The sequence below is a fragment of the Canis lupus genome, chromosome 11, assembly GCF_011100685.1.
Source record: "Canis lupus familiaris isolate Mischka breed German Shepherd chromosome 11, alternate assembly UU_Cfam_GSD_1.0, whole genome shotgun sequence".
Classification (NCBI taxonomy): Eukaryota; Metazoa; Chordata; class Mammalia; order Carnivora; family Canidae; genus Canis; species Canis lupus.
The window spans coordinates 52,924,101-52,945,627 of NC_049232.1; the positions used below are offsets into that span (position 1 = coordinate 52,924,101).

At 41.5% G+C, this 21,527-nt stretch overlaps 1 protein-coding gene across 1 annotated transcript in view; it reads left to right on the plus strand.

The window, feature by feature from the left end:
- The window catches only part of RECK (reversion inducing cysteine rich protein with kazal motifs), a 75,498-nt gene extending 71,978 nt beyond the window's left edge, over positions 1 to 3,520 (plus strand). Inside the window, 3 exon segments of the mRNA NM_001002985.1 lie at positions 1,163 to 1,236; positions 2,059 to 2,214; positions 3,119 to 3,520. Coding sequence (NP_001002985.1) covers positions 1,163 to 1,236; positions 2,059 to 2,214; positions 3,119 to 3,340 — 452 coding nt within the window. The 3' untranslated portion in view covers positions 3,341 to 3,520.
- Positions 3,521 to 21,527: the final 18,007 nt, after the last annotated feature.

Below are 21,527 nucleotides of genomic sequence, written 5' to 3' on the forward strand. Positions count from 1 at the left end.
GCTTTGGGTCTACTTTAAAATGCTGTAGTTTACCTTAGACATCATCTTATCCATTGGATTTAAAACAAATAGCAAGGGTGCATGGCTGGCTCAGTCAAAAGAGCATGTAACTCTTGATCTCAGGTTTGTGAGTCTGAGCCCCATGTTGGGTGTAGAGATTACTTAAAAATAAATAGACATAAATAAATACAAACAATATATGGCAAACTTTTTTCAGGCCAATTCCCAGCAAACACCAATATATAAACAGATAAGGTACTATTTCATTCAAATGCAAAAAGTTTATTCATTATAAAGTTAATGAACAAAGAACTAGTAGTTAATGAATAAAGAATAAGTAATTAAAGAATGAATAATTGAAATACTTTTGATGAACACAAACATTTGAAATTCAGAGAAACATAAGATAGTGGTCTTAGATTGGCCTTAGCATCTAGTTGCATATAATCAAAAAAGTCTTATTTCATAGACTGTTGTAAGTAGTAAGTTTTCTTAGGCTACTTGCTTCATAGTGCTGTACTTTTCAGTTAAACAGAGGTAACAGAAAAGACTTTATCCTGCACACAACAGGTTAATCTGGAGTCTAACAAGTTCATTCCTCCATCCCTGGATTCATCAAATGTTTCTCGAGCTTCAGCCGTATGCTAGAGACTCTTCTAGGCATGGGGGCACAGCAGTGAGAAAAAAAAAGCCTCTTTCCTCCTGGAGACTATGTTCTGCTATTTTGTTATTGTTTTTTAACAGCTTAAAATAATTTTTAAAATTAAATTTGAATCAAACACTCATGGGATCCCTAGAACATCTGCTCTCTTGTTCTGCAGACAGGAAATCAAAGGCCCAGGAAAGCACTTGCACAGGATCACAGTCGGTTTTGAGACAGGACAGGGTCCAGGCCCCACACCTCTTGAAAGGCCAGTTCTCTCTGCTGTCTTAGGCCACCGCACCTCCCCCTGAGAAGTAATAAAGGATGTGGAGGAAGGATTTGAGTAAATGTATAGATAATAAGATCCAGATTGGTCAGGGAATATATCTAAAAGTACAGTCATCAGAGAGGACAGCTACAACTCACCTCACACAAAATGAAGGGTTGGTTATTTCAGCTACTATTTTGAATTCTCATTTTCTAATTCTGAACACATATAAAATGGTTTCTGTTATACAGGTGCTTGTTGCCCATTATGTGCTGGAATGTTAAGAGTTTTATTTGACAAAGAAAAACTGGATACTATTGCTAAGGTAAATTGCTTTATGTGCCCGGTACTGTTGAAACCATATTGATAAACCTCTCCTTAATCCTGCAGAGTAGAATGTGTTGTCCCATTTATAGAGGAAGAAAGTAATTCACAGAAAAGTGACTTGTCCAACCCTGTATAGCTCATATGTAGGAAAACTAGGGTTTGAGCTCAGGCTGTCTGGCACCCAATGCTGTGTTCCTTTCCTCTACACCTCGGCTGTTTGGTAACTTTGCTCTGCACAACACCACCTGAGCCTACCTTAGACAAGGTCCCCTGCTTGCATAGTATGTAGAGTGAGGGCTGGAGGCAGAACCAAGCAGCCAGAGGCTGGTAGATGCCCAGATTATTTCAGTGCTGCCTGCCCTCACCTCACAGTCCCCATTCTTCCTGGGGGGTGCTTCCAGAGCCTGTCACCTTCCTGTGGTGACTTTGCCCTTTCCCTTTTCTGTACCGTCACTTCTGCTCCACTTCTGTGGAGACAGGGCTCCAGCCAACACTTGCCACTACCTAGAAAATTATCCCCATTTACATTGAAACACCTGTGTTTTTCTGGGAAGACTTTAATTATTTCCCTGTGGCTCCCAGCTCAGAACAGTCCCTTAAAAGGGGCTGGGGGTCTTCTGATGAGAGTGTTTATCTTGGCTACAAAGCTCAGCAGTCAGACAAAAGCCCTTGGGAATGGACCCGAGAGATTTAGAATTCAGCCAGCAGGGCCCCTTTTGGGGCCCCACACTTAGGGGTTCTAATAGACAAGGTAGCAAGGCAGCCTAGGCAGTAATAAGAAATTCCTCTTTTATTCAAGTAACAAAGTTTTTCTTTCCAGGTAACAAACAAAAAGCCAATTACAGTTCTGGAAATACTTCAGAAAATCCGCATGCACGTATCTGTCCCACAGTGTGACGTATTTGGATACTTCAGTATTGAATCTGAAATTGTGATCCTGATCATTCCTGTCGATCATTATCCAAAAGCTTTGCAGGTGGGGCTCAGCATGCCTTGTGCAACCTTCTTGTCACTTTCACGTTTGGAGGACTTAAGAGTGGGGAGGAAATGGAAGCATTTGGAAAGTTAAGGAGGGCAGGAGGGAGAAAATCCAGGCAGCCTCTGGAGAACAGAACTATACTGGGGGATCACTTTCCAGGTGGTTGAGGCCAGGCACACATCTGACAGCAGAATGGGTGGCAGACCAGAGAGACTGAGAGGTAGCTCAGAGAATGTAGACATGGAAGGCATCTGCTTAGGTACAGATGAAGTGGCTGAGGCCTAGGGAGGGAAGTGGCTGATATAGGTCATGCAGCAGATACCTGTCTCATGAGGGCTATGCTCCTACGGGAGGAGAAGCCCACGGGGACTGGTCTCACGTACCCCATTTTTCTTCCTCATATTCTAGAGGTGAGCCTCACTCCTGTGGGTCCAGGTGTCAGCATCAGAACAGTGGGGGCTCAAGTGAAGGGGGTGAATATAAGCGGTTTGTAAATTGCCGCAGTCGGGAAGCTCAGTAAAGCCTCATTGCTTTCCTCTGGGATGAGTAAGGAGGCACCAAAAGCTCATTGACTGGGACTATGGTTAATGCGGCTGTTACTGTGAAGGTAATAATGTCTGTCTAACTGTGGATGAGGGGTAAGGGCAGTGGAGCTGTGCCTCATTCCTTTTCTGATTTAATTTCCAGTGATGCTGTTACTATTGGTGTAATAAAGTAAGACTATATTAAAATATGACTTTGGTTAAGAAAAGAAGGACAGAGAAAGCATATTCTCCCTGTTGGAATATATGTGGATTTTGTCTGACTTGACCTTTTCACAGGCTCTGTGGTTTTATTTTTTATTTTTTATTTTTTTGGCTCTGTGGTTTTAGATTTTAAAAGTGTGATTATCCTCTTCCAGATTGAGGCTTGCAATAAAGAAGCAGAGAAGATCGAATCTCTTATCAACTCTGACAGCCCCACTCTGGCATCCCACGTCCCTCTGTCTGCCCTCATCATTTCCCAGGTACAGATCTCGAGTAGTGTGCCATCAGCTGGCATCGAGGCCAGAGCCCTCTGCCCCTCCTACCTCCTCCTCCTCAGCCTGGGCCCTGCCTTGCACATGGTCTGGACACGTAACTGACCACCCCTGAAAAGTGCAAAATGTTACTCCATTGAATTTTTCTACATGGTGAAAGACATGCAGGACTCCTGGTTTGTAGTTGAATAGTGGCTGAGAAAAAGCACTTGTCACCTCTGTTCACCACACAGTATTTTTTTTAATCTGCCAATATTAGGGTTTTTGTTTTGTTCTTACAAATGTTAAAATATGTTCTTCCAAATACTAATGAAAAGAGGATGTCTGCTTTTGATGGATCAGAATAGTTTATACTTTGCTCCTTAGATGGGTCCTTCCCACCGTAAAACAAATTCATTATCATTGATAAGTGAGATGATCACTTTTTTAGAAAAGATACCTCACTTTACTATAGGCTTCATACCCAGAAACTTCATTTCAAAGTTCTTTTAAGTATTAAGGCGCTCCTGATGTGTGCGTGTGTTTGTTTACAGATAATTAACTACTCTATCTAGAAGCTAGGGGTCACCGTGCAGAGCTTGCTGTTAGAGTGAAAAATAAAGATAGTGCATCTTTGGAATTATCATATAAATCATCAGGCAAATTTAATTTACAGAAATTTAATTCAGGAACCCATCTATTGTGTGAAGCAAAGCCAGCTAAGGAAATGGCATTCACATGATACATTACAAGCAGTAAGCTCCGTGGTTACTAATGTGTGTATGTGTGTATGACTTTTGTGAAAGGAAGAAGTTATATCACATCAAAGCGTATTGCATTATGCATTTTTTATATTAACCAGATATATATTCTTCGGTATTCATCCGAGTCAAACTTAGAGTTTTTAAACATCAATCTTTAAACCAATTGCTGCTACTTATATACTTGCCAAAAAGTGAAATAATTAGTAGTTCATGTAAATAATACATGATATTTCTATTTTATTATGAAGAAGGTAAATAGCCATATTTGTAAAATGACAATCATGTATGTTAACCCAGTACTTTCCGTTCATGAAGACACATTGCTTTTTGTGATATGCACAGTGTGGATAAATGTTCTGTCTTTCTTTTTTGATATAGAATTATAAAGAATCATGGTTTATATATTTAAAAATGTCAGTCTAAGTATTAAAATGTTTGCATGTTGTCTAAGTAATTGAATACTTTGAATGTGTTTCACAGTTTGAAATAAGCTATTCAGTGTAATGCTTCTTGTTTGTATGCACCTAAACTTAGATTTTACATGAAGTATTTTTTTCAGTATTATATGTACCTTTTGAAATATATAGGGATATGCTCATTATACCAAAATATTGTTTAAAAGTGAGCACTTAAAGCTTTCGGAATATCTCAGTGCTGATGTAGCATATTTTTTGCAATTGCTTTTTCTATATAAATGTCTTCAATGCAATATACTGGAAAGCTTTTCTATTTTAATAAAAATAATTTTATATGACTATGTGTACTTCCAAGCAGTATGGACATTTAAAATGAAACCCACTGATAACTTTTGGGTAAGCTATGTCCTTTGCTCTGGAAGAAGAAATGATAGGAGTTTTATTATTCCAAGCCAAGGGCCCTGGGAAAGCAGGACAGCTGGAACAGAGCTGCTCAGATGAGAATGAGGCATGACCAGAGGGCATACTGTGGCAAGAAGTCAAGTACAGAGCTTCCCAGCTTTAGGCCCTCCAAGACCGAGGAACAGACTACGCAGTCCTACTTCCCTGCCATGGACCCAATGTTGCAGCTCCAGGGTACATCCTGAGGCAGAGAGAACTGTGGGCTCTGGAGACAGAGGGCCTATTGATTAGAGCCTGGGAAGTTCTATCCATCAGCTGAGGCTGAGGCCCCAAACCTCCATGGCTGACAACAACAGAGGCTCTCATTTTACTTCCATCACATGTTTACTGTGGGTCAGCTGCACTTCTGCTTTATACCATCTTTACTCCAGGACCCATTCCAGTGTCCTCACAAAGTGGGAGGAAAGAGCCTGGAGTTCTGGGGGAGCTACTCGGAGCTTGCTCTTGGGCTGCCGGTCCTAGCATGGTCGACAGCACAGGTGGCGCTAAGGCCCAGGCTGACGATGGACCCCTGCCCAGATCCCGGATAGGCTGCTGAGGTCACCACTTCCACCACATCATGGATTCACATCCAGCTGTGCTGCATTCCTGTGCAGGAACTAGGAGACCCATTGGTGCATTTTCTGAAGGCATGGCTGGCTGACTTGATCTTCAGCCCAGACCAAGTCATAATTCTGAAAATGGAGAGGATGAGCCAGGTCCCGCTGATAGTGGACATACTTAACTCTGGAGACTTCGCTGAAATCACCATCTTCAGTCAGCCCTATATACAAAATCAGGTGAAGAGCATACCCCCAAGCCTGGCATGGTGGCACCAGGAACATTGTACCGGAGATATGTGTGTGCACAGAGGAAAGACCACATGAGGACAAATCAAGATAGTAGCCATCTGCAAGTTAAGGAGAGAGGCCTCAGAGGAAACCGACCCTGCTGACATCCTGATCTTGGACTTCCAGCCTTCAGATCTTTTTTTTTTTTAAGATTTTATTTATTTATTCATAGACACACAGAGAAAGAGGCAGAGACACAGGGAGAGGGAGAAGCAGGCTCCATGCAGGGAGCCCAATGTGGGACTTGATCCCGGGTCTCCAGGATCACACCCCAGGCCGCAGGCGGCACCAAACCGCTGCGCCACCAGGGCTGCCCCAGCCTTCAGATCTTTGAGAAAATAAGTATCTGTTGTTTAAGCCAAAAAGCAAAACAACAACAAAAGGATGAGGGGAAGAGACAGAACCACAGCTGTCCCTTAGGTCTCTGCTTAGAAGTGACTCTCTTATTTCTGCTTACATCTTACTGTCCCAAGCAAGTCACATGGCCACTCATGAGTTCAAAAGGTAGGGAGGTATAATCCTTTGTGGGTTTGGGGGGTGGTGTAGGGGGAGCCAGCAAGGATGGAGCTGGGGGAGGCACCATGAGTATTTGGAACAATAATATAGTCCACCATGGAGGTTGTTTCTCATCAGAATAGCCAGGACTGACTAAATTTTTTTTTATAAAAAATCAGTAGTTTTGTGTTCTGAGAAGGAACTAGAGGAATGAGAGAGGTGCTTTGGTTTAGGGGAAGGGAAATATTAAAGGAGAGAAAGCTCTACAGGTCGCTCCTGCTCTCATGATACAACTGTGAGATCTCTGAAGATAGTAAGGGGCAAAACAATCCTAGGTTAGGGCAGTTTGGGGAGATAATTCGCCTCACTTGCATGTTGCTATGACGAACACACCCTGCCTGCCATGTGTATGATTGTCGGTGGCTTTCCAGCACCAGTGCAGGATGGAGCCCCCGCTGGCTAGCTCTCTAGCATTCTAACAGCTGAGTGTGCCAAGCTGGTAGAGGCCTTGAATCAGGATTCTGTAGGAGACAACTTGGGCTGTGGGAGGAAAGAAGTGATGTTCTTGCACCCCCATAATTTTAGCAGGGAGGACCTGGAAGTTCAGGATGAGGTGGGTCTGTAGGAGGACAATTTAGAACGTGAGATAACCACATGAAAAGTAGTTTCCAGAGAAAGATCCAGAGGTTTCAATGGCCATAGGTAATGAAACCAAGATACCAGAAAAACAAATGAAATAGCTCCCTGTCCAGTCTACAGAAAATAATTGGACAGGAACGGATCCCAAGAGAGTCATTGGTCCAGCCTGGATCACATGCCCACCTCTGTGGCAGAGAAGGAAATGTAGAGGAGCTCTGGTCCCACCTCAACCTGATAGAATGGATTTCTCTCAGGAAATAATCCTTTTCCTAGAAGAAGCCTTCTGATATGTCCTCTGGGGAGTGTCTTTCTAACAAGCCATGAGCCATAAACCAGTTCAACCTGTGAACACACAGCAATGCCTCGCCCTTGGGCCAGGAACACACCTAGAGTCACCAGAGCCCAGTAACAACCAAGGGGGTACTCTGAAAGCTGACCTGCTAAGAAAGGGAATTATTCAAAGTGACTAATAATAATTGTTAAAACAAGAACAAAAATGGGAACAAAAAGGAGAGTCTGTGATGAGTGCAGAAAATTTAAATCCATTAGTGCAAAAAGAAGCAGGCCAACTTGAGGAAGATGCTGCTTACTTCTGGATGCCTCACTTCAGAACCAGTTCTATCAGGCAGTTTCCCAAGGGCTCCAGGACAGAGGACCCGAGCTTAAGTCTTGTCACTGGGCGACACTAAATGGTTGATCTCTCCAAAATCACCAGTTTTCTATAGCACAGGGATAGCAAATGTATGTCACTCATGCCACCACATCCTCATTTTGTGTCCATGGTAGAGATCACAGCTCTGCCATGGTTTCCTGGTGGTTGTCTCAGCTCTAAGCTAAGCTTTAAGCACAGCCTTATGAGCAAGAAGAAAGACAAGAATCATAAGTACCTTCACCAGTGCCTCTTATGAGTAAGAAAAATACTTCTCGGAAATCCTTCAGCAGTTGTCTGTTGTGCCTCCTGGGCCAGGATCAGGTCATATTCCCAGCCCTAGACAACTGGCCAAGGAGAGCAGCATGACTATAGCTAGTCAGGGTCTGTACACTGCTGCCCAAGCCGAGTCAAAGTCCAGGAAGATCAGTAAGAAGGCAAAGGCCAGCAACAGCATTTGCTTCAAGATAAAACCAGGTTTTTTGGCAGTCTCAGCTTGTTAGGGTATAAACATGAAAACGGTTTTACTTTTCTTTTCTAGTAACTGCCCTCAGCTGTGCTTGGTAGTAGAACCCCATATCAACATTGCCTCTGTATCTTCAGTCTTACCTCAAGTTATCTAACCAGCCTCATTTCATTTCTCAGGCCTCTTCCCTGGTTATTTTAAAATTTCAACCCCACAGACCTCTTTGGCCTCTAGCCTAAGCTCACTTCTCAGTGAGTTGGTGAGCTTGGCATAGTATCACTATTGGCACCAGTCACAGTCACTAAGCCATCTTCAAAACAAGCTTTGGGACATTTGTTTCTGGTTAGAAGGGTGGTCAGCGAAGATCTCCTGAGTGGCACTGCCGTTGGTTACGGTTTACTCATACACCACAGGAGTGGATAATCTAATTGTACAAACAGCATGCCTTGGGAGGAGTTAGGAGGAGGAGAGAAAGAAGACAGAGGCTTCTTAGATATGGTTTGGTTTGAGCAGGGCCTGATAGGAAGGCTTTGCCAGATGTCTTTAGGAGATGCATTCTTGGTAACAGGTACAGTTTGAGCAAAAGTACAGAAGCGGGAGAGTCTGTGTGAGTCCCTGTGACACAAGAGTGGATCCGACAAGTTAGGAAGGGGAGGTATCAGGCAGATCGGATGTGCTGGCCTCAACTGTCAGGCCAGAATGGCATCCAGGGTCTCTGCCCTCGCCCTCCCGGCTATCCCAGCTGACCTCCGTAGCTCTGGTGTGCATCAGACTTCAGCGTCGGGGGAGACCTTTGATTTGAGATCATCCACTGATCTCGTTATCAGACTGTGCTTTCTTCATCCTGTGAACATCCTGGACTCTACTGAAGAAACATTCACTGAGCCAGGCCAGGTGCCAGCCTCCCCTGCCTCCCACCCCAGGCCTAGCCTCCATTCTCCGGATTTAGCCTCAGCCACCAGGCAAAGAAAGTTAAGCCTGCCAGCATTGCTGATGGCCTTGGCACAAAATCCCTAGAAGACATTTTATTTTCCTTCATTTGATTTAATGGTTTTCCCTCAGCCCTGGGCTGCTCTATTTCTCAAAGGAACAGAAGGCCGTGCTCCAGAATATTCCTCTCCCCCTGTCTCCTAGCTATGGAAGTGGCTTGAGTTGTGAGCCCAGCCAGCTGAGGAAGGGACAGCAGAGGCATCATTCCCAGGAAGCTCCTTTCCCCAGTCCAGCAATCTTGGGGCTGGGAGGTAGATTTCTACTTTGTACATAGAGAGAAACAGGCCCAGAGAACAGAAATACCATCCAAGGGTCACACAGCGAGTCAGGGCAAGGCCAAGGCCTGAGGCCAGGTCTAGGCTTTCCTGGCACAAGGGGGCAGGATATGTGCTGCTCAGGGATGGAGCCAGCCATGTAGGAGAGCTCCATAAGGGTGGACATGGGGGGGGGGGGGGGGGCAGAGTGAACTAGGTTCAATGTCAGGTCAGACTGACAAGGCAGGCACACTAGGTGGGGTCAGAGAGACAAGTCCAAGGAGCAATAGAAACCATGAGAGTAACTGATAACAGCTCTCCAGCACTTTTGACGGTTTATGCAGTGATTTTTGTCTTGTTCTCTCAATGACCCACAGCAAAATGTGCACAAAGACAGTACGCAAGTCAATGGTCGAGTAGTTTCTCAGGAAATGAGGCTGGTAGGAGGCAAAGGTAAGGCAGGAAACCTTCATACGGAGAAGCATGCTGCACCCCTACCCCCAACTCCAAACAAACACTTTCATTTTTCCAAAATGAAGTGTACTGTGTTATTTTCTATTATAAAAAATAACATTTGCTTCCCCCAAAATACCTGGAAATATAAACAAAGGAAAAAGCTACCCACAAAGCTCCTTCCTCTCCCTGCCTCTACCAGAGAGTGCATAATCCTTCTCTGTACTAAGATCTCTACCTAATTGGGACAGGACCCTCCTCTGTCCACATGGGGGCAGAGGTGGTTACCTCACAGCCCTGTGAGGGGCAGTTCAGAACAGGCTTTCATATTTGGGATGTCTCTACTGTCTCTGCTAGTTTGGCCCTTTCCTGCCAGAGGGGAAGCCCCATCTTGGCTAGAACTTGGCTTAACTAGGTTAATCAGATAACATGCTACCTCTCCCTGAGTACCACCTCCCCTGCCTTCCTCCTACCAAGCTGGCACTGAACTCTGCTGGAGATGTGAGTAGTTGCTTTCCTGAGCCAGCAGTTAAGCTTTCATGTTGCCCCTGGCCCAGCAGGGAAACAGGTGGCACCCCCCAATTAGGATCATTTGAGGAAAGCTTGATAAGGAGACTATTTACAAAGTGGGGAGCAGAGTGTAAGAAACTGCAGGGAGAATGAGGGTGCCAGCCGTAACATGGGGCTATAGGGCCCCTATACCCAAAGCGGTGGGCTGGTTACCAGGACACAAGGAGAGCCCTACAGGGACCACCATTTCCTCCACCCAGCCAACCATCCATTGTTGAACCCAGTCAGAAACCTGAGGACAAGGGAGCAAGGGAGCCCCTGTGCTGCTCAGCCTCCCTGAGGGAGAGCCCAGCTGAGACAATTTAGGGAAGGAAGTGGAGCAAAAAGAAGATACCAGCACAGTAGCTCAGGGCAATGCCAAGTCAGAGGAGGAGGAAGTGTGGCAGCATCTGCCCACTTGTTCCAGCACCGCACCCACAGTGGGGAAGGCCTCTCGGCTTCATCTTCTGGAGGTGTCCCCCTACATGTTCCTTCCTTCTTGACGCTGCTCACCTCCCGGTTCCTCTCCCAGCATCTCTCCCCAGCTCAGAGACTCCCCACCCTCCCCTCCCTGAGGAAGGACACTTCCAAGGGCTCCCAAGCGTTCTGCACCTTCCTTACACAAATACCTCCTCTCAGCAGCGCTTGAGACCCTAGGCTGGGCTGGGGTAGTGTGCGAGGTGGGCGCTCTGGATCCAGCTCGCCTGCCCCACCAGCAAGCAACCTCGAGGAGCAAACATCCCTCTGGAAGAGTGAGCATTTGTTTTGTTGCTAAAAGCACAGACTGTTCTTGTGAGGAAGGGATGCGATCCTCAAAATGCATGTGGCCATGTGTCTAAGGAAATGAATCTATACCGAGTGCTTCCAAAATGCAGTGCTACTTTCATTCCTATTCTTAACTTGCCCCCATGATACAAACTGGTTATTGATGCTATGTAAAAAAGCTATTATTTATTGATTTGAGAGACAGCATGCACAAGACAGAGAGTGCCAGCAGAGCTAGGGAAAGAGGGAGAGAGAGAGAACCTCAAGCAGCCTCCCCACTGAGTGCAGAGCGTGCATTGGGCTCAATCTCAGGACCCTGAGATGATGACCTGAGCCAAAATCAAGAGTCAATGCTTGGGGTAGCCCGGGGGCTCAGCAGTTTAGCACTGCCTACAGCCCAGGGCCTGATCCTGCAGACCTGGGATTGAGTCCTACGTCAGGCTCCCTGCATGGAGCCTGCTTCTCCCTCTGCCTGTGTCTCTGCCTCTCTCTCTCTCTCTCTCTCTCTCTCTCTCTGTCTCTCATGAATAAATAAGTAAAATCTTAAAAAAAAAAAAAAAAAAAGTCAATGCTTAACAGACTGAGCCACCCAAGCGCCCCCTATTGATTTTTTTAAAGTATTTTTTGGTTCTGGCTATTATTTTTTAAATTTTATATTAATTTAACGGCTTTTCTTAGGTTTTTCCAGGAGGAAGCTTATAGCTCCTTCTCTCTCCCTTCCAATATCCATGCTTCTTATATCTTTCTGTTGCCCTAGTATTGGTTAGAACTCCCAGAACCAAGTCGAATAACAGTGATGATAGCTGGAAACCTCATTATGTCCTTGACTTTAATGGGAATATCCATTATTTTACTGTTAAGCGTGACATGTTCAAGTATGACAACTCTTACTGTTTGTTTCAGGGGGCTATACTTTATTGGGAGGGTTTTAAAAAAAAACTCAGTAATGAATATTGAATTGTATCAAAGACTCATTTAGCCTCTGTTTATGTTTTCCTTTGACTTATTAATATAAACTGAATATATTTCTTAATGTGAAACCATCCTTATACCCTTGATATAAATTTTATTTGGGCATAATGTATTATTCAAATAATACACTACTAGATTCAATTTGATGACTCTAGCATTTATTTTCATAAGTGATGTTGCACTACATTTTTTTGTATTTGCTATACTTTTCAAATTATGGAATCAAGATCATTCTAGCTCCATTAAATGAACAGGGTGGGTTTTCTATGCCTTAGAATATATAAAAGGTATAAGAATCATCTGTCTCTCAAAGGTTTGACAGAACTTGGCTGCAAATCTAACTGGGTCCGTCTCTATTTGAGTAAGCAATATTATTTTCCATTTTTACAAATGACTATATTGGTTCTTTTAGATTTTTTTTCTTTTTTTTTTAAAGATTTTATCCATTCATTCATGAGAGACACAGAGCGAGGCAGAGACACAAGTAGAGAGAGAAGCAGACTCTATGCAGGGAGCCCGATGCGGGACTCAGTCTCAGACCTCAGGATCACACTCTGAGCCAGATAGGCACTCAACCACTGAGCCACCCAGGCGTCCTATTTTTTTCTCTTTTAAATAAATCTTAGTAATTTGTAATTTCCGGGGATCCCTGGGTGGCTCAGCTGTTTAGCGTCTGCCTTTGGCCCAGGGCATGATCCTGGAGTCCTGGGATCGAGTCCCACATCGGGCTCCCTGCATGGAGCCTGCTTCTCCCTCTGTCTGTGTCTCTGCCTCTCTGTGTGTGTGTGTGTCTCTCGTGAATAAATAAACAAATTAAATAAATAAATAAATAAATAAATAAATAAATAAATAAAATCTTAAAAATAAAATAAAAATAAAAAATTTGTAATTGCCCAATCCAGAAAAACTACTAGTGGAGAGATGACAATTTTATCTATCTGAACACTCCTGAGAAGAGATTATATCCTCTTTTCTTTTATTACTAATATAGTACATTTGATTTTTCTCTCCAACTTTAGACTTTTTTATTGATTTGATTTTGTAGAGTTTTATCTATTTTCTATGCTTTCCAGCTCTAGGATGTATTTTTCAATTCAGCTCTTTTTCTGTTTTCTAATACATAATTTCCTGTTAACTATATTAATTTATTTACTCAATTTTTAAATACTTTATTATGGAAGATTTCAACCTTATAGACAACTTGAAACTGAAAATCCGTATATTCGCCATTGAGGTTCTACAATAAATGTTTTAGTATATTTGCTTTATCACTATTTATTCATCTTTCCATCCATCTTATTTTTTTGTGTTTCAAAGTAAGTTGCAATCATCAATACATTTTGCCCCCAAATATTTCCGCATTCATTCACTAACTATAGTTCAATATTTATGGTTCTTTTCTTTATTTTTTGTAATTTGTCTAATTCCTTTCATCCAACGCTTAGTTTATTTTTTTTTTCTTTTAAAATAAGTATATGGGGCACCTGGGTAGCACAGTAGGTTAAGTGTCTGACTGTTGGTTTTGGCTCAGGTCATCATCTCAGAGTCCTGGGATGGAGCCCCAAGTCGGGCTCCATGTTCAATGTGGAGTGTTCTTGAGATTCCCTCTCTCCCTCTCCCTGCCCTCTCACTCGCTGCCTCTCTATATATACATTAAATAAGTAAATAAAATATTTTTTAAAATAAATAGTATAATAATATTTAAAATTTATTGAGCATCAGTCATATTTTAGGCCATCTTAGGGGCATTTTTAAATCAAAGATCAAGGGATAGCCTTCTCTTTCCAGACCCCAAATTAGGTAATAGATTGTTTCTATAACTTAGTAAATGTAAGGTCCAAAATTCTAAGAGACATGGTTAAGTCAGCTTGGGCTGCTCTAACAACCTACCATCAACTGGGTGGCTTATAAACAACAGAAACCTATTTCTCACAGTTCTGGGTGCTGGAAGTCTAAGATCAGGATGCTAGTAGGTTGAGTTCTGAGAAGGGCCCTCTTCTGAGTTCAGTCTGACTTCTAGTTTTATGTTCACATGGCAGAAGGGAAGAGGGAATTCTCTTGGTTCTCTTACAAGGGCACAAGTCCCATTCATGAGGACGTCCCACCTCATGACCTAAGATCGTCCAAAGGCCCATCTCCAAATGCTGTCACACTGGAGACTAGATTTCAACATACAAATTTTAGAGGGACACAAGCATTCAATCTATAACAATACAGATTATCAGTAAGAAGGGATTTTCCTTAAAGTCCCTTTATTTTCAAAGGATTAAGTAATAGTAAGTCACTATATATTTTTTCTTGACCCTTTGATGGTGAAGTTTCTCTCCTTACTTGTTTTCAGATGAGGTCTCTCTCCTAGGAAGGGAGGACAATAAGAGGCTCGTCTACCGTTTAGCTCTACGGATATGATGTTGTGACTATTTCTCTCCCTTCTACCTTCCTACTTTCCTCTTATCCAACATTGACAGTGATGTCATCTAACAACAGCTTTTCTTTCTCATTTGGAGCATTGAGAGATGAACTTGGTCTATATGTTATCAGGAATACTATCCTGCAAATCAGCAAAATATAAAATCTAAGAAGACACTCCATGCTCAGTTACATCTTACATCTATTATCTCATTGGACCAACACAGCCTGAGCCTTGTGTATCATACTCTTCTATTGACAGTTCCTACTGGAAGAATAGTCATGTGATAAGTGGCCAAGAATGACCAAAAGTTTCTTGGACCACTTTCTCCAGATTGTCCAAGGATTCCTTTTACACAGGCATAGTACTAAGTGCTTTAAAGGAATTATCTCACACAATTCTCACAACCCCTCTATGAAGCAAATACAGTTGACCTTAAACAACACAGGTTTGAACTGAGTGGATTCACTTACACATGGATTTTTTTTATATATATAAACAAGGAACAGTACAATAAATGTATTTTCTCTTCTTTTTTTTTTTTTTTTTTTAAGATTTTACTTATTTATTCATAAGAGACACAGAGAGAGAGAGACAGAGAGAGACAGAGACACAGGCATAGGGGAAGTAGGCTCCATGCAGGGAGCCGGACGTGGGATTTGGTTCTGGGTCTCCAGGATCATGCCCTGGGCCGAAGGCAGCGCTAAACCACTGAGCAATCCAGGCTGCCCTGTATTTTCTCTTTATGATTTTCTTAATAATATTTTCTCTTTTCCAGCTTACCTTACAGTATATAGTACATGATATATAAAATGTGTGTTAATCGACTATGTTATTAGTAAGACTTCTGGCCAATGGTAGTCTATTAGTTAAGTTTTCAAAGCATCAAAAGTTATACACAGATTTTTGACTGCATGGGGGTGGTCAGTGCCTCTAACTACCGCGTTGTTCAAAGATAAACTGTAATATTATTAACACTATTTATAGTTGATGCAATTAAGTCTTGAGATTAAAGAATTTCTCCAAGGCTGGTAAGTAGCAGAGCAGGGACATTTTGAACCTAAGTCTAACTAAAAGCTTTTGCTCATATTATTATACTGTGTATTTTCCTTTAAGTACAACTTTGGCCGCATCCCATATATTTTCTAACAACAGTAATAAAGAGAGTATAACAGGATAAAATAAGGAGATTTTTCTGACAAGGTTTTTAATTTCTAGTTTCTATGGCTTTCTACCCATTGAGCTACTACAGTGAAGTTTTTGTTCTAAAAACCTCTGCAGAACAAGAGCCAAAGCCTGTAGGGCTTAAAGCATAGTCTGAATCTTAAAATATGGGGAAGACTTGATAACAATGTAAGAGCTTAGAATGAGAAGGGCTGAGTCATGGGATGAGGCACATATTGGGGAAATAGATTTTAGGACAAAAACAAAATGCCTTTTTCTGAAAAGGGAGAGCTCGTCGACATTTGCTGAGTTTAGGCTGCTCAGTTTGTGGAGAAGTCTATATCTGAGCATGAAAGATCTTGTACCTAACTACAGAAGCTGCAAGGGGGTAGACATTCATTTCTCTATTTTCTTTCTGAAAACTTGTGTGAAGGTATGAGACCCTGGCTCCACCAAACAGATGCTCCTGCCAAGAATCTGAGTCTGGAGAAGTTGACCCAGAAATGTGGAGAGAACCAGGAAAGATTCTGGATTGGTTGAGTATTAATCCACAAGGGACTACAGTAGATGTGACTAAGTTTCCTTCACTGTTCAAGCTTAAGTTTTCTGCCATCACTTGAATTTGGACTTAATCTACACAGAGAAACAGAGTTCCCTTTTTACATATCTAAATTGTGATTGGGAAATGTTACACACGGTATAAACAGTGACGTTTAAAAAGTGCTAAATAGGGCAGCTTGGGTGGCTCAGCGGTTTAGCGCCACCTTCCGCCCAGGGCGTGATCCTGGAGACCCGGATCTAGTCCCACGCCGGGCTCCTTGCAGGGAGGCTGCCTCTCCCTCTGCCTGTATCTCTGCCTCTCTTTCTCTCTCTCTATGTCTATCATAAATTAAATTAAATTAAATTAAATTAAATTAAATTAAATTAAAATAAAAAGTGCTAAATGTCATTTCATGTAATCAGGAAAAAATCCTCTGAGTATTATTATCTTTATATCAACACCTGGATCCGAATCACAGTCACTGGGCAGCAAAGCCAGAACTTGGACGAGGGCCACATGACTTCATGTCCATGCCCCACATTCTTAAACACTATAGTTAGTATTCTTATTGTCATTCATCTCTGAACATCTGCTTTGATTTTGCCTTTCACTGCTCTAGGAGGAGGCTTTAAAAAATTTATAAATGGTTCAAAATTTTTCAGTTAACCTTTTGTTACTAAGTTTTAGTTTTATTACATCATGCTCAGAAAATTTAACTAAATGGTTCTACTTTCAGGAATTTATCATGGTTTACTTTAGGCCTACTATTGGGATCAATTTTTGTATTTGTTACCTAGAAATTGGAAAATAAAGTTATCACGTTTAAGTGGTCTTAACACAAATTAAAAAGCAGATACTGTCAGCCTGGATAAAAAGAAACACCCAACTACATCTTGTCAACTACAGCTGCCCATTTTTAATGTGATGAAACAGATTGACTAGAAGTTACAGAATGAAGTAGTGGTAAACATTTCTATAGTGCTTATTCTGTGTCAAGAATGATTCTGCGGGGGACACCTGGGTCGCTTAGTGGTTGAGCATCTGCCTTCTACTCAGGGCGTGATCCCAGGGCCCTGGGATCAAGTCCCACATCGGGCTCCCCACAGCGAGCCTGCTTCTCCCTCTGCCTGTGTCTCTGCCTCTCTCTCTCCCTCTCTCTCATGAATAAATAAATAAAATCTTAAAAGACACAGAGAGAGGCAGAGGCACAGGCAGAGGGAGAAGCAGGCTCCATGCAGAGAACCTAATGTGGAACTCAATCCTGGTACTCTGGGATCACGCCCTGAGCCGAAGGCAGATGCTCAACCGCTGAGCCACCCATGCACCCAAATAAAATCTTAAAAAAAAAAAAAAAAAGAAAGAAAGAAAGAAAGAAAAAAAAAAAAGAATGGTTCTGGGGCTCCTGGGAGGCACAGTAGGTTGAGCGTCTGACTCTCAGCTTCAGCTCAGATTATCATCTCAGGGCCTTGAACTCAGGGTCATCAGATCGAGCCCTGTCTGCTTAAGTTTCTGTCTCCCTCTGCCCCTCACCCCTGACTCTTACACATGCTGTCTCTCTCTCTCTCTCTCTAAAATAAATAAATTAATCTTAAAAAAAAGGACTGTTCTAAGCACTTTACATGTTTTAGTTCATTCATCTTCACAACCATTGTATGAGGGAGATACTATTACTATTCCCATTTTACAGAGGAGAAAACGGAGTCAAGTAACTTATCTAAGGTCATACGTTGTTCACATGAAGTTTGTATTTTTATATTTAACAGAGCATTCAGTCACAAGGGGAATAGTGTGAACAATGTTGCAATAAAGCAAAAGGTACACATTTTGTCTTATATATTTCTATACTACTCAATATACATGACCGTCAAAATCAAGGGTTTTTTAATTTATTAGTTTTTTAAGATTTTATTTATTTCTTTGAGAGAGAGCGAGAGAGAGCACAAGCAGAGGAGAGGGGCAGAGGGAGAGGGAGAACCAGGCTCCCTGCTGAGTGGGGAGCCCAACGTGAGGCTCAATCCCAGGACCCTGGGATCATGACCTGAGCTGAAGGCTGACATTTGAGCCACCCAGGTACCCCTCAAAATCAAGTTTTATGCCAATAGGCTGTAATTCTGTGAAACGTAGAGGCCAAATGGCATTCTGCTATGGGAAATAGCAACATCCTATGTTGCTGAAACAAGGAAAAAAAGTTAAAGTGTGGAAATTAGATAAATCTATTAATACAAATTAAAAGAAAGCAAGCTATAATGACTACATTAATATCAGACAAAGTAGATTTCACAGGAAGGAATATTACCAGAGGTAGATTCATAATGATGAGGTAATTTATCAAAATATATAAGAATTTTCAGTTTATGCTCCAAATAAAATGTTTCAAAAATGTGAAGCACCCAGAGCAATCAACACATTCAATGCAATCCGTATCAAAATACGATCAGCATTTTTCACGGAGCTGAAAAATGAAATGAAATGAAATGAAAAATGAAAAAAACAATCCTAAAACTTCTATGGAACCACAAGAGACTCTGAATAGCCAAGGAATGTTGAAAAGAAAATCAAAGCTGGAGGCATCACAATTCTGGTCTTCAAGCTGTATTACAAAGCTGTGATCATCAGGACAGTACGGTACTGGCCCAGAAACAGACATGAAGAACAATGGAACAGAATAGAGAACCCAGAAACGGACCCTCAACTCTGTGGTCAACTAATCTTTGACAACGCAAGAAAGAATATCCAGTGGAAAAAAGTTTCTTCAAGAAATGGTGCTGGGAAAATTGGACAGCCACATGCAGAAGAATGAAACTGGACCACTTTCTTACACCATACACAAAAATAAACTCAAAATGGATGAAAGACCTAAATGTGAGACAAGAATCCATCAAAATCCTAGAGGAGAACACTGGCAGCAACCTCTCCAACTTCAGCCGAAGCAACTTCTTGCTAGACATGTCTCCAAAGGCAAAGGAAACAAAAGCAAAAAAAAAAATGGAACTACTGGGACTTCAAGATAAAAAGCTTTTGCACAGCAAAAGCAAACAGATGACAAAACTAAAAGGCAACCTGTGGAATAGGAGAAGATATTCACAAATGTCTTACCAGATAAAGGGCTAGTATCCAAAACCTATAAGGAACTTATCAAATTCAACACCCAAAAACCAAAAAATCCAATCAAGAAATGGGCAGATAACATGAACAGCCATTTCTCCCAAGAAGACATACAAATAGCCAACACACATGAAAATATTCAACATCACTCAGCATCAGGAAAATACAAATCAAAACCACAATGAGATACCACCTCACACTGGTCAGAAAGGCTAAAAAGTGAACAACTCAGGAAACAACAGATGTTGGCGAGAATGCAAAGAAAGGGGAAACTTCTTACCCGTTTGCTTTCTGGCCAGCTTGTACAGCTACTCTGGAAAACAGTACGCAGTTTCCTCAAAAAGTTAAAAATAGAACTACCCTATCACCCAGCAGTAGCACTACTAGGTATTTATCCAAAAGATATAAACATAGTGATTTGAAGGGGCACCTGCACCCCAATGTTTTTAGCAGCAATGCTCACAATGGCCAAACTATGGAAAGAGACCAGATGTCCATTGACAGATGAATGGATAAAGAAGATGTGATATAGATATAGATATATAGATATATAGATATATAGATATATAGATATATAGATATATATAATGGAATATTACTCAGCCATCAAAAAGAATGAACTCTTGACGTTTGCAAGGACGTGGATGAAACTAGACAGTATGCTGAGCAAAATACGTCAGAGAAAGACAAATACCATATGATATCACTCGTCTGTGGAATTTAAGAAACAAAATAGATGAACATACGGGAAGAGAGGGAAAAATAAAATAAGATGAAAACAGAGACGGAGGCAAACACTAAGAAACTCTTAACTATAGGAAACAAACTGAAGGTTGCTGGAGGGATGGGGATGAGGGAATCGGGTAACTGGGTGATGGGCATTAAGGAGGGCACATGATGTAATGAGCACTAGGTGTTATATGCAACTGATGAATCACTAAATTCTACCCATGAAACTAATAATACAGTATATGTTAACTAAATTGAATTTAAATAAACATTTTTTTTTAATGAAGTATATGGGGACGCCTGGGTGGCTCAGTGGTTGAGCGTCTGTCTTTGGCTCAGGGAGTGATCCTGGAGTTCTGGGATCGAGTCCCACATTGGGCTCCCTGCATGGAGCCTGGTTCTCTCTCTCTCATAAATAAATGAAATCTTTTTAAAAAAATGAAAGCACAACAAACCAAATTCAGTATGCATAAATACAGACATGTAGCTAAAAACAGACTTAGAGGGAAATTTATAGCACTTACTGCTTATATTAGAAGGGAAGAAAGTCTTATAGTCAATGACCTTAGCTTCCTCCTTTAGAAACTAGAAAAATAAGAGCAAATTAAACCCAAAGTAAACAGAAAAAATAAGTAATAAATAGGAAAATCAAAGAAATAGTAAGTGAGAAAACAATAGAGAAAATCAATAAAACAAAAAGGTGGTTTTTTGAGATCGATAGTACAACTGATTCTCACTTGCAGCAGTTATGTTCTATAAAATTATGGGGGACATTAGAGAATCCTGACCATTGCTGCTAGGGAAAATACTGGGTTAGGTTCCTACAAGCTTCTGGCCACAACATTTTTGTTAACGGATCAGTAATAGATTTGCTTTATATGTTTTTGTGTAAAGACACCTTATTTAATTTATATTATTGATGCATGAACATGGGAGTCACGGCCAACAGCACTCTCACTCATGCCTGAACAAAGTTTATCTGACACATAAATTTTCTCCGTAAGGCACAACCACAGCCCTCTTGCATTCAGGAGCACTAAACAACTCTTTAGCACTTGACTTGGGGACCATTTTAAACAGCAAAATCACCAAAAGAAAACACAAAAATGGCCCAAACCTGGCAACCTGGCACCACATAGGCAGCAGAAAGGACATTTGTTTACAGTATGAGAGCTGACTCATAGCTTCTCATCATTCAACCTCAGATGGGAACTTGTGTGTTGGGCAACGCAAATTTTTCGATATTTGCACGTATTTTCCAATGACTGACAGCATTGCCAAGTATTGATTTGAGGGTTACAAGTAAATCTTAGCAAGTAGGTGAATTCATAAATACAGAATCCATAAATGAGGATCAACTGTGCTGCTAAACCTTTAAAAGGCACAATATCAGAAATAATAGAGTCACTGTTAGACTTTATTCAATTAAAGGACAACAATATTAGCAACCTTGTGCATACAAGTTCCACCCCTTAGGTGAATGAAATACACAAATTTCTAAAAAGATAGAAGTTCCCAAAGCTCACCCAAGAAGAAAAGGACAATCTGAACAGTTCCCTATCCATCAAAAAAGCTGAATTTGTAATTGAAAACTTTCCCTCAAAAAAAAAAAGAAAAGAAAAGAAAAAGAAAAAAGAAAAAAAAAGAAAACCTTCCTTCT